Source organism: Balaenoptera acutorostrata, chromosome X (assembly GCF_949987535.1).
Source record: "Balaenoptera acutorostrata chromosome X, mBalAcu1.1, whole genome shotgun sequence".
Classification (NCBI taxonomy): domain Eukaryota; kingdom Metazoa; phylum Chordata; class Mammalia; order Artiodactyla; family Balaenopteridae; genus Balaenoptera; species Balaenoptera acutorostrata.
Window position 1 is genome coordinate 133,138,925 of NC_080085.1, and position 18,484 is coordinate 133,157,408.

General features: G+C 39.9%; 2 protein-coding genes across 2 annotated transcripts in view; one reads left to right on the top strand and one right to left on the bottom strand.

Annotated features, from left to right (window-relative positions):
• The window catches only part of CLIC2 (chloride intracellular channel 2), a 30,797-nt gene extending 21,066 nt beyond the window's left edge, over positions 1-9,731 (bottom strand). The window contains exons 1-3 of the mRNA XM_007184596.3: positions 9,438-9,731; positions 2,961-3,070; positions 2,710-2,835 (exon numbers count right to left, since the gene is read on the bottom strand). Of these exons, the coding sequence (XP_007184658.3) occupies positions 2,710-2,835; positions 2,961-3,070; positions 9,438-9,494 (293 nt within the window). The 5' untranslated portion in view covers positions 9,495-9,731. The remainder of the gene's footprint in view (positions 1-2,709; positions 2,836-2,960; positions 3,071-9,437) is intronic.
• Positions 9,732-17,693: 7,962 nt separating this feature from the next.
• On the top strand, positions 17,694-18,144 carry LOC130706478 (histone H2A-Bbd type 2/3-like). The gene has a single exon (XM_057538640.1). The coding sequence runs from the start codon at positions 17,796-17,798 to the stop codon at positions 18,123-18,125; it is 330 nt and encodes a 109-aa protein (XP_057394623.1). The 5' UTR covers positions 17,694-17,795; the 3' UTR covers positions 18,126-18,144.
• The last annotated feature ends 340 nt before the right edge of the window (positions 18,145-18,484 follow it).

Below are 18,484 nucleotides of genomic sequence, written 5' to 3' on the forward strand. Positions count from 1 at the left end.
TTTTCATTGATGTGGGTATCTAACAGGTTTTAAAATTTTAGATGAAACAAAGATTATATGGAAGAGCTCTTGTATTTAGCAATATGGCAGAGTAAATAACCACTCTGGAGGACCTTGTCAAAAGAAAGTTCATTTTAGCATTGTTTGTAACACCAAAACTTGGAAAAAATCTTCCAGCTCTTTCTCCAACAATGGTAACTATTATGAACCAGGGATTTTTATTTTTATTCCAGTTATCCAATTCCCGCTCCACCACTGACTATTGCGTGTGTCAAGCAGAAGGTGGAAAGAACTTGTCTTTTAATTTATTTGATTGTTCGACCATTAATATCTAAGAGAGATGTTGCGCATCACTCAAAGATCCTGGACTTTGAACTGGATGCAGTAACTGTAGGGGACTTGGAAGTTATCTCTCTGGGGAGTAAGTGTGTTCCATGTATGGGAATAAGGATACACACATTTATTTGGATGGTCAGAGGGGCAGAATATGGAAGATAACACAGTTATGTACCACTTTCTCCCTCTCTCTCTCTCCCTCTCTCTCTGTCTCTCATTAACTGAATCTTATTTTGTTAGGGATGGCAATACACCTGGATGAAAACTATGTTTCCTAGCTTCCCTTTGTACTTAGGTATGACTATGTGAATTACTTCTGAATAATGAGATGTTAATGGAAATTGATGAATGTGGCTTCTGTGAAAGCTCCTTAAAGCTGACTTGCATCTTTTGCCCTTTGCCCTTTTCCTTCTTCCTGTGTGGGAGTTAGATCTGTTGCCTGGAATTCCAGCAGACATATTGTCACCGTGAATTAAACTTAAGACTGGAAAACTCACCTGAAGGATGGCAGAGAAGAAATATTAGATAGAGCCTGGGTCCCCAGTGAAATTATGGAGCTGTCATTCTACCCCTACAATGCCTCATTCTTGGTGTCTTATTATGTAAGAAAAATAAAACCCATATTTATCTAAGCCACTACTTTTTGGGTCTCTAGTTATCAGAGTTGAATGCAATCCCTAAATGATACATAAGCTAATAGAAAATCAGAAGAATTTGACAAGGTAATTCACAGAACAAAACCAAATGCTCAACCAACATGTGTAAAGATGTTCTAATTCACCTATTATTCACGGAAATGCAAACTAAAGTATCAATGAGATATCACTACACCCGTCAGGTTGCCATAAATTTTAAAAGGGTGATAATGCATAGTACTACAGATATGTGGGAAAAGTGTATACTTATACACTGATGGATAAAGCAGTAAAAATTTTAAAAGATATATACCATTTGAATTTTACTCCTGGAAATCTATTCCACAGGAATAAAAACACCAGTACATAAGGACATATGAGCAAGGATTTTATTTATAGCACTGTTTGTAGTGGTAAAAAACTGGAAGGAAAGGGAATTTGTTATTGTGCTTATATGAACATAAAAAAGGGTATGGAAAGATAACACAATGGATTTTTTCACTAGTTAATCTTTGGGAGCAAGAAAAGTTTGGAGAGCAGATGGTTTGAGGGGTGGCAGTAGTAGAGGAGGATGGATGAGGAGAAAAGAACAAAATAAGACTCAATACTTGGAGCCGGTGCTTAAAATATAAGAAGCCACCAATAATGGATGAAAGAGACATAGTATAGGCACACAGAAAAGAATCTAAAATAGTATCCCTAATTTCTTAGGTAGGAAGAATTTTGGACCGATAGAACCTTTTATTTATCATATGTATGTGTAACGATTAAGACGTTATTTTTTAGAGCAGTTTTAAGTTTACAGCCAGACTTCTGACCAGTGAAAACTGTGGGATAATAAATGAGCGACATTTTAAGACACTGAGTTTGTTGCACAGAAATAAAAAATGAATACAGTAGGCTTATTGTTTCCAGATACTATCCTGGGTGGGCAGAGACATACAGCTGTCATTCAAGTGTAGACAGTACAGTTATGGCCTCTGGCTAACTGTGAGAGACCTATTTCCTGGTTTTCTTGTGTTGGGTATGTTCTATCTTCATGCCATCAGTGGTATGACAGACTAGTCCTGACCAGTCCTCATGGACTATACAGTGCTATTACCCCATGCCCTCGCTCCTAACCCACCATAGGTTTCTTCTCTATTTCTAGACTACAGAGAATTTACTTTCTTATTTTAAGCAAGCTATGCATTTTAAAAATAATTTGAAATATTATATTGACTGTCTTTGTGTATTTGAAGTTGAAGGGGGGAAGTTTATGTGTGATAGACATAATATTTCTCAACCTGTAGAGCTAAGAGATCAGACTGAATTAAAGGCTATTTCAAAATTGTAGATCTTCTGAGGGCTCTACAATAAAATAAGTCTGATTTCTGTCAGTATAAATGTCCCCAAACCTCATTATGGATCAGATAACATGGATAAAATTAAATGTGGCCTAAATTTACTTGTCTTTCCTAAATTTCCAAGTCTATCCTTTGCCCATTCCTAATATACTACTTGCATCACATAAAGTTTTAATAGCTTTACATATGTTAAATAAATAATTATGTAGTAAAGTTTTCTAATCATACATGGAGTGATCGGGGAATCTTTGCAAACTTTTCTAGAAAGATAGCAAAAAAGAGGTCTGAAACTGAAAAAGAGTTAGATGTTTAGATGAATCCTCAATTTGCAATAAATAAGCCAATAAAATAGATTATCTCAAGAACAATAATATCCTGTAAAAATGTTGTACCTTGGAGGAGCCAGTGTGTGCTCTAGGAACTCCTCAATTTTAATGAAGTCTGTTTTCAACTCCTTGTTATATATCAGGAAGGGAGGATTGATGCCTGGGGCTAAGTCCTTCAGCTCTTCAGGCTTTCTATGATTATTGAAAATAAGCAGAGTTAGGCCTCTAGATAAAGTACACATTATGCAAACACCAACATTGTATTGGTGTCTACTGATTTTAATCCCCAGAATGAAACATGTCCTGATTTGTCTTACCTGGTCATGTCAACAGTAGTCACATTGAATTTAACTCCTTTAAGCCAGAGGATCATAAAAAGGCGTTGGCAAAAGGGACAGTTTCCAATACTCTCCCCATCACTTCCAGCCTATTAAGATAAAGAAAGGCTTCATTCATTCATTTGCTCAACAAGTATGTATTGAGTGCCTGCTGGGAAATAAGCTAGTTGCTAGAGACAAAGTTGGAAGTCCTTAATCTCATGAATTCTACCATCTGTGGGCAGAGAGAGATAATGAAGCAAATAATTTCATTGTACGTAAAATTACCAGAGTGATGAGTGCATAACAACAGAATGCTGACTAAAGACTATGTTCATTTTCCATTTTCATAGATCCTGCCAAATTTCCTTCTTGAAAGGTATATTCAGTATTTTCATTGGACCTTTGATTTCCTTATTCTGTGACTTGTTTGTTCATGACAATTTTATATTTTTCTATTAAGGTGATGACCTTTTCCTTATTACTTTGGAAAAATTACTTGTATACTAAAGACACTAACTCTTTCTGATAATGTTACATGTAATTTTTAAACAATGTCTTATGTAAAATTAAAATTTTACATAAAATCTTATATTGTTTTCCTTTATGAAATCTGGTTTTTCTGATCTGCTTACACAGCTGTTATGTACATCAAGATTGCAAAGAAAAAAAATACTTTCTTATTTTGTTTTACTATAAAGATGTTCTCTCATGTTCTCTTCTAGTAACTTTACGGTTTCATTTTTACATTTGTTTCATCTATTTAGAATTTATTTTGGCATAAGGAATGTATTGGGACTCCAGCTTTATTATTTTTATTTTATTATTTTACAAATAGTTAATAGTTGTCTTAACACCACTCATTTAAAACTTCATCTTTTGCTCAACATAGCAAATTATTAGAGAAAGGCAAATCAAAACTACAATGAGGTACCACCTCATACTGGTCAGAATGGCCATCATTAAAAGTCTACAAATAATAAATGCTGGAGAGGGTGTGGAGTAAAGGGAACCCTCCTACACTGCTGGTGGGAACGTAAATTGGTGCAGCCACTATGGAGAACAGTATGGAGGCTCCTTAAAAAAATAAAAATAGAGTTACCATATGATCCAGCAATCCTACTCCTGGGCATGTATCCAGACAAAACTATAATTTGAAAAGATACATGCACCCGTATGCTCGTTGCAGCACTATTTAGAATAGCCAAGACATGGAAGCAACTTAAGTGTCCATTGACAGACAAATGGATTAAGAAGATGTGATATATATATATATATACATATATATATACGTATATATATATGTATATATAGCCATTATATATACAATGGAATGGTATATATAATATACATATATAATGGAATGGTATATATATATATAATATATATATTATTTATATATAATATATATATGATGGAATACTACTCAGCCGTAAAAAATGAAATAATGCCATTTGCAGCAACATGGATGTACCTAGAGATTATCATACTAAGTGAAGTAAACCAGAGAAAGACAAATATCATAGATATGGCTTATATGTGGAATCTCAAATATGACACAAATGAACTTATCTATGAAACAGAAACAGACTCACAGACATAGAGAACAGACTTGTGGTTGCCACTGTGGGGGGAGGAGAGGGAGGGAAGGATTGGGAGCTTGGGATTAGTAGATGAAAACTATTATATATAGAATGGATAAACAACAAGGCCCTACTGTATAGCACAGGAAACTATATTCAATATCCTGTGATAAACCATGATGCAAAAGAATATGAAAAAGGATGTGTATATATATATATAACTGAATCACTTTGCTGTACAGCAGAAATTAACACAACATTGTAAATCAGAGACACTTCAGTGAAAAAATGAGCACATCTTACTTTATGTAAATTATACCTCAATAAAGTGTATTAAAATGGAAAAGTTCAAAAAGAAGAACAAAAAACCCCTCAAATAAATGATATTATGCAGCGATTGCAGACATTGCAATAACAAAGGTAAGGGTATAACCATGGAAGGGGGTGCCTGAGAGATTATGAAGAACACGGTCACTGGAGGAGAGAAAGCCAAGGATGTGAGAGGACAGAGTGTTGGAAGGGTCATTTGTGTAGATATTAAAATCACCAAGAATTATGATAGGCATAGTGTTGAAGAGTGTGACAATGATCCAGGAAATAAAATCCTTAAGAAGTAAGGGAAAGTGACCTGGGATTGGGAAGACTAATATAACAAAGAGGGGTAGTGATTGGTTTAGTCTGATTTTATGAGACAACCTAGATATTTCTCTGGATGGGAGAGATAGAATGGTCTGGAAACAAGAATGAGGAGCAAGGATATCTAAAGACACTTACCCCATCGCCACCCTCAGTGGTAATAGAAATGAGGAAGAAAGGGGAGCCACTCCTTGAGAGGGCTATAGCTGATGTTGTCTCCTGATGGGAGATCCAAGTTTTAGACACCTCAATCTCTAACATGTCCCAAAGTGAATTCTTTCCCTTTTCTTTACTCCACACACTTACCTACTCTTTAGAGTTCCTAATCCTGTGAATTGCACTGCTATCTACTTTGGATTTGTGAATTGTGTTCCCCCCAAATTAAAGTGTTGAATCCCTGTCCCCCAATGTGATGGTAGCTGGAGGTGAGGTGTTTGGGAAGTGATTGGTTTAGATGAGGTCATGAGGGTAGAACCCTTACGATGGGATTAATGCCCTTATAAGAAGAAACCAGAGCTCTCTCTCTTTTTCTTTCTCTCTTTCTTCATCTCCCCCAACAACCATGTATATAAGGTCACAGCAAGAAGGCACCTATCTATAATAAACCAGGAAGAGAGTTCTCACCAGAAACTGACCATGCTGACACCTTGATCTTGGACATAATTCTTATTTTTTGGTAAATTTTCCTTTTCCTGGCAGTGAGTACAACAGAGGAAATAATGTTTATTGTTGCTCTTTTGTGGCGTCAGGGAGTGAAGAGGTATGGGAAGAGGCAACCACCTTGGCAGCTGAATTTCTTTTGTAACAGAAGTCAGGCTAAAGATCCAATCATAACTGGGGTTAGTGAATGGAAACTTGATTAGGCAGGAAGAGGAATGAAGTCTGATAATAGATACAGCAGGAAGGGTGGGTTGCCTTTGGCAAAAGGAAAGGCAAAACAGTGAGGTGTGGGGGAAATGCAGCACAATTTTACAGGAAAACTGAACTTTTTTCTGTTTATAATAATGCTGATTTAAAGTGCCACTACACAAAATGTATGAATATACAATGGAGAAAAGACAGGCTCTTCCATAAGTGGTGCGGGGAACACTGGACAGCTACATGTAAAAGAATGAAATTAGAACACTCCCTAACACCATACACAAAAATAAACTCAAAATGGATTAAAAACCTAAACGTAAGGCCAGACACTATAAAACTCTTAGAGGAAACATAGGCAGAACACTCTATGACATAAATCACAGCAAGATCCTTTTTGACCCACCTCCTAGAGAAATGGACATGAAAACTACCACGATGTGGTCATTCACCAAAACAACTTTTTCTCTTTGCGTTTGTGATCTATGTTTCTAAACATGAAAAATAATAATGGCTGGAACATCTGACATTTATTGAATGTTTACTATGTTAACAACTACTGTGTCTTACAAATTTATTTTATTTAATGCTTACAATGAAGATGATCCTGTGAGGTAGGTTCTGTCATTACTCTTGTTTTACAGATGAGGAAATTGAAGCTCAGAGAAGCTGACTTGCTCAAGTACACTCAGCTAGACAAGAGTTGATGACCCATACACTCTTCTCATGTAGCTAATCCAGGACTGTCTACTCCACAATCCACACTCCTTAAACACTGATTTCTCCCATCTAATAGTTTTATTGGATTTTTTATTAATCAGTCTTTATAATAGTCTTTATGATAGTTCTAAGATAATTTGAAAATGGTCTGAACATTCAGAGAAGAGTATCATCTCTTTTTCTATTTTACATTTATCAATAAAGACAAAAATATTACATTCAGGATTTTGGCCCAAATGTTAGAGTCTATAATATTATGTACAAATCTATGAAAACTTAATTTTAGACTGGTAGAGAACACAAAAACTCCATTTATCAATGAACAACAAACCAATAAGATAAACTCTGCATTTAGAGAAAACAAAATGTGTTCTTTTAGAAAATCCTTTGTTCTTAGTTGCTGGATATAAATCTTGCCCAAATCATTCAGAGTTGAAAGGCAATGTTTTCACTCACTCCATGGAACACATGGGGGTGTGTGATATAAATTCTTAATTGTGTCAGGAAAGGACTTACTTTCTTGTAGGGATCCCATCAGTGGAGTTGGGAAATTGTGGTAGGGTCCCCAGACACAGCTGGGGAAATTACAGACTCATTTAATCTTTAGAAAGATACCACATTATAAGGGAGATACAACTGGTAAACAGTAGTGCTTTTAAAATTTTCTCATTAACATTTTCACCCCCTCAGTCCCTATTCCCCCTCTTCTATGAAACTTCTAGAGATCTTTGGAATCCATCTCAAAGCAAAGCAAAACAAAAACCCAGATCAGATGATACTCAAGGTTCTTCCAGAAAATCTGTGACTCGTATCAATGTCATTAGATAAGCTTACATCTAGAGGATTTCATCTAATGAAATTCTGGGAAATGTTACTAAAAAGTGTGCCAAATTGAAAACAATGAATTAAGATTATGCACAGCTATTTTAAGGGACTGGAATCTTGACCCTGCCATTTACTAGCTATGTGACCTTAGGCAAAGCTACTTAGCTACTTTTTGCTTTAGTTTCTGTAGCCATAAAATAGGGTTAAAAATAAACCACTTAGCACAGCCCCTGCCAAAAGTACTCAATAAATGATTAGGTTTTTAACCTGAAAGTTATTATTTAATTTAACATTTGCTCATCCAACGTGTGATTTCCTAAATTCCCCTGTCTAGATTACCACCTAAATTATGGGAAGTCTATGAAGATAAACACACAGATCAATGACAACAACTGGTTAGAGGAGTTTGATTGGATTGAATAAACAAGTTTAGACAAAAGAAACTAGTTACCCTATGAAGAGACTTATTACCTCTGGGTTGGATTTGGTAGTTATAAAAAGTCAGTTAGGAAGTTAAGGCTTACTTATGTTGAGTCTGAGCAGTGACATGTTTTGCTAGAATCCAGAGATAGGAGAAGTAGCTCTTATGCCCCACAGTCAAGCAAACACTTACTTGGATTGTTTTGCTATGCAGGAATTCAAGAGTCTCCTATAATTTTGAAAAGGCTGGTTAATTATGTCCTTGATGTATATATGTGACCAGTTGTCAAATATTTTAAAATTATTGTAAAAGTATTAGTTTGGCCAACAGATGTTTAACCTAAAATTTGGTAAGCACACCTTATTTTATGTCTTTGTAGGCCATCAAGAGGCAATGTAGTTTTAGAGGCAAGTTACTTAAACCTTATTTCCTTAGCTTACTTACCTAGAAATCATGAGGACAATATTACTAAAGTTTTGAGTACTATTACCACCACTACTACTGATGATACTACTTTACTACTATTAACGTATCTTCTAAGTTGTTAGGACTAAATGAGATAATATACATAAAGTGTTAGAAGAGGGTTAAGCATGATATAAGAGTTTGTTATTATTATTACCATACTAAATACTTCCAATAGTCAATGAAAATATAGAGAAAAATAGTTAATATAAGCAAGGATTTAGGAAACTGTGTAATTTCTACTTGGAATAACCCGTACAAAATTGTTTCTTTTTCTTGATGAGCTAATTTAGAAACACATGTTCCTTTCTCCTGCTTTAGGGGTTTTCCAAAGGGCTTTTCTGAAATGTTAAGACACTAAAAAAAAAAAAAAAAGCCAAGGCAAAATGCCTCCTACTCATATAACAGGCACACAGACTCCTGGCTTTTTTCTCCTCTAGTGTCCATTGGACCCTGCTGTGATGTTCATCCATTGTGGGAGAATTTTAGAAGGCTCTATTTGGACCATGTGTGGGAATGAGGCTCTCAGGCCATTCTTGGCCCTCTCCTCCCCACATTCAGGCCTTCCAAAACATATCTCATAAAACACAGATTATGAGAACTGGAAAGCCCTTAAGTATCATTTTGTCAGGCTCCTTTATTGTACAGATGGAAAAACAAAGAGGGAGGGAGGGATTTGTCCAAGGTTACATAGGAAGTCACTAATAATACAATTTACTTGTTCTAACTACCAGCAAGTCTAGTTGTCTTTCCACCATATCTTCTTGCTTTTTTCAGATAGGATGTTTTTCTATTGTTATATAAGAGCAGCCAAACACCCAGGTATTCTTCTAGGACTCAGAGTAAGTATAAAATTACAAAATTATTTCCTATCTCTAGCTGAAATGTTGACTTTAAAAAAAAAAAGCTGAGGTCCAGTATCAAGGAATAATACATTCTGTATGCTCTCATTATAGCTAGAAAACTTACCTTCACAAAAAGCTCAATTTCAGGGTCTGCTTGACTGCTGGGCCTCGGGTCTGCCATCTTTCTGTTTTTATTGCCAGTTTTCAGCCCCCTGCCTTCTGTGCAGTCCACAGTACTCACAGATTCTTTTCCTCCAGTTTTATCCAAAGGCTTAAATGAAGGTTGTGCTTTAAGAGGAAAGTCCAGCTTGTAATAGTCAGAGCTGGACTAGTCTCTCTTCAAGAGGTGCAGAAAATTCTAGATGCTTGAGAGTAACTCTTGAATTCGTTTTCTTTCTTCCTCTTGACCTAACATTTGAATCAAGGAGGAGCCGATGGCGTGTGTATAAACTGGTTGGCTAGAAGGGTGGGGGTGTTTCCAAAGAGGCTTCAATGCTATGAGTCAGCAGAGAGAAACACATACACACAAACACACACATGAAGTTTCAATATATCAAGCAGACCAGATGTTCTCTAGAGCTTCCCTTTGAATCCTGGGCTCCATGCCCAGAAAATGGCCTCTTATACTGTTCTTATAACCTGACAGCAGCAAAAATCTCTTCCAGGAAAAGGCCACAAATGACTCGGGTTTTAGCATTGAAAAGGATGTTTATCTAATGACACTGTCTAAATGTTGGTTTAAAAAGAAGTGGGCTTCCCTGGTGGCACAGTGTTTAAGAATCCGCCTGCAAATGCAGAGGGGACACGGGTTCAAGCCCTGGTCCGGGAAGACCCCACATACCGTGGAGCAGCTAAGCCCGTGTGCCACAACTACTGAGCCTGCACTCTAGAGCCCGCAAGCCACAACTACTGAGCCCACGTGCCACAACTACTGAAGCCCGCGCACCTAGAGCCCATGCTCCGCAACGAGAGAAGCCACCGCAATGAGAAGCCCACGCACCACAACAAAGAGTAGCCACCCTCGCCGCAACTAGAGAAAGCCCACACACAGCAACGAAGACCCAATGCAGCCAAAAATAAATCAAAAAAAAAAAAGAAGTACACTTCATCAAATGTCTACACCCTCAATTCTACTGCTGACACAGCCAGATTTCCCTTCTGGGTTGCAAATTTCACTTCTCTTCTATAATCAGGGAATGTCTGATGGGTCGGTTGAGTCTGGGGGCATCTTTTGCGTGTCCCACCTCATTCTCTATTTCTGGGAAGGGTGGATTGGGAGGGATCACTTCCTGGTTTTGGTATCTGTATCAGGAACCGCAAGCGGTTCTGTATCTCTGCTTGTCAACCCTGGGAACAGCAGTAAAACATCCAAATTTGTCACTCACTGTCTGCAGTGTTTCTGGCAGCTGTGTTTTCTGCCTGCCAGGATGGTGGGTGGGTGGAGCTGTGGGCCCTGGATTAATAAACCCCCTCGGATGGGAAACGTCTCTTTCTGCTTGGAGCCAAAGTGAACATAGACCCACCAGTTGGGCACCATTATGACCCTCTTTCTACAACACCAAACATCCCCCATGCTCATATGGGCTGTACATGTACCTGCCATTGCCCACGTGTAAAGAATTTACAGGATGAGAGGCTTTGGGCAAAACCCGGTCCCTGCCACAGCTGCAGGGTTTAGGCAAGGAGTGGCCACCGGTATGAATGTGAGTGTTGTTCAAGGCGTGGGACCTGTTGATTTCCCAAATGGTCAATAGAGTGAGAGGGAAATTCTGATAGACGTCTGCTGAGCTGACCTTGTGGGTGAGTATAGGGCTGGTTGTTTGGAGGACCTGGTGGATGCGTTGACCATATGTTTACTCTGTTCGTTCATTCTTCCACTCCAAAGACAATCAATGAACGCTTACTCTGTGCCAGGGTGCTGCTCCACTCCCAGAGGTTAGCAGCACAGGAGGACAGTAGGTTTGAGAGGACAACAGGAGCTCAACTTGAAGCATGTGAAGTCTGAGGCGTCCTCACTCTTCCCCATTCCCAGTATCTAATCAGTACAAAATCTTGTCACTTCCGCATCCTGAATATGTTTTTAAACCCATCCACTTCTCTTCGCCCCCACTGCTACTCAGAATTTCAACCCAGCAACATTCTTTTTCTGTTAATTTTTAAAATTTTTATTGTAAAAGACCCAAATCACTGCTTGACCCTCAGCCCTCATGGGAAAACCACCATAACCACGGCAACAACGACATCAACAACATACAACAGCCCAATGAGCTCTGTATGACCCCTAATAAATTGTGTCAATTGACACAAACTTTATTTTCTCTACTTCCCAAAGTGTTTTTAAAATTTTGTATCGAGATATAATTTACACACCATAAATTTGACTCATTTTACGTGTACATTCAAGGATTTTTAGTAAACTTATCGAGTGGTGCAACCATCACTAGAATCCAATATTAGATATTTCCATCACCTCAACGGCACCTCTCTCTTGCGCATGTGCACTTAGTCCCCATTACCACCCTAGCCCCTGGGAACCACCAATCTGCTTCTTGTCTCTATGGATTTGCCTATTCTGGACATTTCGTATAAATGGAATCACGCAGTTTGCAATCTTTTGTGACTTGCTTCTTTTACTTAGTGTGACGTTTTCAAGTTTCATCCATGTTGTAATGTGAATCAGTACTTCATTACTTTTGATGGCCGAATAATGGTATATAATATATGTATATACCACCTTTTGTTTATGGACATTTAGGTTATTTCCACCTTTTGGCTATTGTGAATAAGCTGGTATGGACATTCACGCACAAGATTTTGGGTGTACGTATGTTTTCGATTCTCTTGGGTAGGTACCTAGGAGTGGAATTGCTGGTCATATGGTAACTCTGTGTTGAACTCTTTGAGTAACTGCCAAACTATTTTTCACAGTGGCTGCACCATTTTACATTCCCACCAGCAGCATATGAAAATCCCAGTTTTTCCACATCCTAGCCAATACTTGTTATTTTCTGTTTTTATTTATTTTTTTATTGTAGCCAGCCTAGTGGGTGTGGAAGTGGTATCTCATTGTGGTTTTGATTTGCATTTCCCTAATGATTAATGATATTGAGCATATTTTCATGTGCTTATTGGCCATTTGTATATCTATTTTGCTAAATATCTACTCATGTCCTTTGCTATTTTTAAATTCGATTCTTTGTCTTTTTGTTATTGAGTTGGAAGAGTTCTTCTGGAGACTAGACCCTTATCAGATATTTGATTTGCAAACATTTTGTCCTGGTCTATGGCTTGTCTTTCAATTTTCTTAACAGTATCTTTTGAACAGCCAAGCTTTAGAATTTTTATAAGGTCTAATTTATCAGTTCTTTTCTTTTATGAATTGTGTTCTTTGGTGTTGTATTTAAGAACTCTTTACCTAACCCAAAGTCATGAAATTTTTTTCCCTCTATTGTCTTCTGAGACTTTAATACAGTTGTCTCTCAGTATCCATGGGATTATCCATGGGATTAGGGTCCCCATGGATGCCAAAATCTGAGGATGCTCATGCCCCTTACATAAAATAGCATAGTACAGTCGGCCCTCCACATCTGCAGATGCAGAAGCTGTGGATTCAACCAACTGCAGATCAAAAATCTTTATATCTCTTATATTTAGGTCTCATTCATTTTGAGTTAATCTTTGTGTATGGTGTGAGGTAAGGGTCTAAATTCCTCTTTTTGTATGTGGCTATCCAATTGTTCCAGCACCATTTGTTGAAAAGACTATCCTTTCCCCCATTGAATGTCCTTGGCATCTTTGTCAACAATAAATTGACCATAAATATAAGGGTTAATTTCTAGATTCTCTGTTCTGTTTCACTGATTTATATGTTTATCCTTATGCAGGTACCATACTTAATAACTGCTTTATAGTTGGTTTTAAAATCAGGAAGTAAAAGTCTTTCCACTTTTTTTTCTTTCTTTTCAATGTTGTTTTGGTTATTCTGGGCTCTTTGCATTTCCAGATAAATTTTAGGATCAGCTTATAAATTTCTGCAAAAAAAGTCTGCTGGCTCTATTTACAATAGCCAGGACATGGAAGCAACCTAAATGTCCATCGACAGATGAATGGATAAAGAAGATGTGGCACATATATACAATGGAATATTACTCAGCCATAAAAAGAAATAAAATGGAGGTATTTGTAATGAGGTGGATGGAGTTAGAGTCTGTCATACAGAGTGAAGTAAGTCAGAAAGAGAAAAACAAATACAGTATGCTAACACATATATATGGAATCTAAGGGAAAAAAAAAAAAAGGCCATGAAGAACCTAGCAGCAAGACGGGAATAAAGACACAGACCTACTAGAGAATGGACTTGGGGATGTGGGGAGGGGGTGGGGTGAGATGTGACGGGGTGGGAGAGTGTCATGGACATGTATACACTGCCAAATGTGAAATGGATGGCTGGTGGGAGGCGGCCGCATGGCACAGGGAGATCAGCTCGGTGCTTTGTGACCACCTAGAGGGGTGGGATGGGGAGGGTGAGAGGGAGGGAGATGCAAGAGGGAAGAGAAATGGGAACATATTGTATATGTGTAACATTCACTTTGTTATAAAGCAGATGCTAACACACTATTGTAAGGCAATTATACTTCAATAAAGATGTTTGAAAAAAAAAAAAAAGTCTGCTGACATTTTAAGGAATGTGTTGAATATATACATCGATTTGAAGAGTATTTAATCTTAACAGTATTGAGTTTTAATATCCGTGAACGTGAAATGACTATCCATTTATTTAGATTTTTTATCTTTCCTCAACAGTATTTTATAGTTTTCACTGTACAAGTCTTGCACTTCTTTTTTTAAAAATAATTAATTAATTAATTTATTTATTTATTTTTGGCTGTGTTGGGTCTTCGTTTCTGTGTGAGGGCTTCCTCTAGTTGTGGCGAGCAGGGGCCACTCTTCATCGCGGTGCGCGGGCCTTTCACTGTCGCGGCCTCTCTTGTTGCAGGGCACAGGCTCCAGACGCACAGGCTCAGTAGTTGTGGCTCACGGGCCTAGTTGCTCCACGGCATGTGGGATCTTCCCAGACCAGGACTCGAACCCATGTCCCCTGCATTGGCAGGCAGATTCTCAACCACTGCACCACCAGGGAAGCCCCCTTGCACTCCTTTTGATAAATTTATTCCTAGGCATTTTATTTTTTGATGCTGTTATGAATGAAAATATTTTAATTTCATTTTTGGAATGGTCACATTAGTATATAGAAATAGAACTGATTTTTTAAAAAGAAATTTTTGTTCTGAAATAACTTCAGGTTTACACAAAAGTTGCAAAGATAGTACAGAGAGTTCTCATATTTTCCTCACTCAGTTTTCTTACCATTAACATCTTATATGGATATGGTACAGTTGAAAACAATAAGAAACCTACATTATTACATTATTAACTAAATTCCATATTTGGAGTTCACCATATTCCCACTAATGTCCCATTTCTGTTCCAGGATCCCTTTCAAGAAATGACATCACATTTCGTCACCATTTCTCTATAGTCTCCTCTCATGTGTGACAGTTCTCACTCTTTCTTTTTTTCTTGTCATATTGGAAGTTTTCAAGTACTGGCCAAGTATTTTGTAGAATGCTCCTCTATTTGGGTTTGATGTTTTTATCATGATTAGACTGAAGTTATTGGTTTGGGGAAGAATACTCTAAAGATGAAATGCTCTTCTCATCACATCATCACGGGGTACATGGTATCAACATGACTTCTCACTGGTAAGGTTAAACTTCATCATCTGGCCAAGGTAGTGTTTGCTAGGTTACTTTATGTAAAGTTACTATCCCCGCCTTTTCCATACTCTATTCTTTGGAAACAAGTCACTAAATCCAGCCCACACTCAATGCTGGGGAAGGGAGGTTAAAGATTTACCTCCTGAAGGGAGTTCTAACTACATAAATTATTTGAGCACACCAAAATTTAAAACTATTCACAGAGCAACTATTGATGAGAATGACATGAAGACTAGCAGAGAAGATCTGAAAGAAGGAACCACAACGACACGGGTAGAAGGGGTGAAGATGTGGTATAGTCAAAACCCATACCCTCGTGGTAGGCAACCCACAAGTGGGAGGATAATTACCATTACACAGCTTCTCGCCAAAGACTGAGGGGGTCTGAGCCCCACATCAGGCTCCTTAGCCCGAGGGTCCTGTGCCAGGAAGACAAGACCCCAGAGCATTTGGCTTTGAAGACCAGACACTAACTCTTTCTGATAATGTTACATGTAATTTTTAAACAATGTCTTATGTAAAATTAAAATTTTACATAAAATCTTATATTGTTTTCCTTTATGAAATCTGGTTTTTCTGATCTGCTTACACAGATGTTATGTACATCAAGATTGCAAAGAAAAAAATTACTACAAGAAATAGCTATAATAACCTGTGCTATACAACATACCCTTGTTGCTTATCTATTTTATACATAGTAGTGTGTATCTCTTAACCCCATACCCTTAATTTGCCCCTCCCACTTCCATCTCCCCTTTGGTAACCACTGGTCTGTTTTCTATGTCTGAGTCTGTTCTGGTTTTGCATATGCACTCATTTGTATTATTTTCTAGGTTCCACATATAAGTGACATCATGCAGTATTTGTCTTTCTCTGTTTGACTCATTTCATTAAGTATAATATTCTCTAGGTCCATCCATGTAACTGCAAATGGCAGAATTTCATTCTTTTTTATGCCTATTATCTTCTTAATCCATTTGTCTGTTGATGGGCGTTTGGGTTGCTTCCATACCTTGGGTATTGTTAATAGTGCTGCTACAAACATTGGGGTGCATGTATCTTTTTGAATTAGTGTTTGCATATTTTATGGATATATACCCTGGAGTGGAATTCTTGGATTATACGATGGTTCTATTTGTAGTTTTTTGAGGAACTTCATACTGTTTTCCATAGTAGCAATAATTTTGTTACCTGTAGACTTTTTGATGTTAGCCATTCTGACAAGTGTGATGTGATATCTCATTGTTGCATACCCTAGCACTGTTGTGTTGCATATCCTAGCAATGAAAAAACAATCCAAAATGAAATTGACAACAGTTCTATTTCAGACAACATCAAAAGGAATAAAATACACAGGGATAAATTTAGCCAAGGAGGTGCAAGCCTTGTGCACCGAAAACTACAAAGCACTGCTGAAAGAAATTAATGATGACCTTAAAAAAAAAAAAAGGAAAGATAGCAGATTTTGTGGACTGGAAGACTTAATATTTTTAAGATGGCAATCCCACCCGAAGTTATCTAGAGATTTAATGCAATCCCTATGGAAATCGTAATGCTCTGTTTTACAGAAAGGTAAAAGCCAATCCTAAATGCATACGGAATTTCAAGTGACCTTGAATAGCCAAAATAATCTTGGAAAAGAAGAAAAAAGTTGGAGGACTCACACGTCCCTATTTCAAAACTTAGTCCAAAGCTACAGTTATCAAAACTATGTGGCACTAGCATAAGGATAGACACATAGATCAGGGGAGTAGAACTACGAGTCCAGAAATAAACCCATAGATCTATCCCATGGGTTGCAAACCCAAATGAGTTGAAAACAGGCGTTCAAACAGAACCCTGCACAGGAATGTTCACCACAGCACTATGCCCAACAGGCACAAGGTGGAAGTCACCCAAATGTACATCAGCTGCTGAGCGGATACACAACATGTGTGGCCTAGCCACGCATTGGAATATTAGTCAGCCAGGAAAAGGCATGAAGTGCTGATTGGTGCTACCGCGTGGATGAACCCTAACACAAACATAAGTGAAAGCAGCCGGACACAAAAGGCCACCTATTTATTGTCTGCTTCCATCTCTAGGAAGTCTCCAGAGCAGGCAAATGTCTGTGCACAGGAAGCAGATGAGTGGTTGCCTGGGGACTATGGGGGGTGGGGTGGGGTGGGGGACACTGCAGGAGGGGCAGTGGGGAGTGACTGCCTGGCGGGTACAGGGGTTTCTCTTTGGGCTGGTGCCAACGTCTTGGAAGTAGATATATAGTCGTGATGGTGGCCCAGCACCGCCAGTGTATACTTGGTGCCCCTGGATGGTCCGCCATTAGCTGCCTTCTCTGTACAAAGTTCCCGTCCGGTGGACAGTGAGAGTTCCAGCAAAGAGAGGGTCCAGCGAGCACGGCGAGCAGGGTCCTGCCAGCACCATTTCTTTGCAGGCCCAGGACCCCGGCGGTGGGGGTGGGGGCGGGGTGAGGTGGGGTGGGGGAGGGGTTATGGGAAAGCAGTGACCTCACAGGGTCTACGTGTTACGGGGCGTGCTCACCCCCCCCCCAACCAATGAGGGCCCGGCCTGTGGTCGCTAGGATACGGAGTAGGGGCCTGAGAACACCGGTTGTGTAGAGATGTTGGGACCAGCAGGCACAACCGACCGCCCCTCATCCCAGCGCACCGCAGAGCGAGGCCGTCGCAGAAAGCTGCCCAACGGCCAGCATGCCGGGGAAGAGGGGCCGTGGAGGGTCACCCGGTCGCCGCTCCCGCACCGCCCGAGCCGAGCGGTCCTGCTCCGTGAGCCACATGGAGCGCCTCCTGCGGGAGGGCCACTACGCCCAGCGCCTGAGCTCATCCGCACCCGTCTCCCTAGGGGCCATCATCCAGTACCTGACGGCCAGGGTCCTGGAGCGGGCGGGCCATGAGGCCCAGAACAGCGGCCGGAGGCGCCTCACTCCGGAGCTGGTGGACGTGGCGGCCCGCAACAACGCGCTGCTCAGCGGCTTCTTCAGCACTAGCACCATCTCCCAGGCGGCCCCGGCCCAGCACTAGCTGCCCAGCGACACCTGGGTCCCCGGCCTCCGGGGGGGGCGGGGCGGGGCGGGGGGCGCGGCCGCCAGGCGCCAGGCCCGCTCACCGACCGACCGCACAGCCCGGGCAGCCCCGGCCTGCCCGCCCCCTTGGGCACAGTCATTGCGAGTCAATAAAGTGTTTCAAGAGATGCCCTGCGCGTGCTTCACTCACTTGGCGTGGGAGGTGGTGGTGGTGGGACACCCCTCGTCGGAGGGATGGAGGGCGGGGGTCTGGCCGGAGTTGGGGGGTGGGGGGGTGGAGTCGGGGCTGACAGACAGAGAGGAGCGGTCTCTCACGGTGACAGTGCCTGGGGTGGCCCTGGGTGGGAGAGGCTGGCT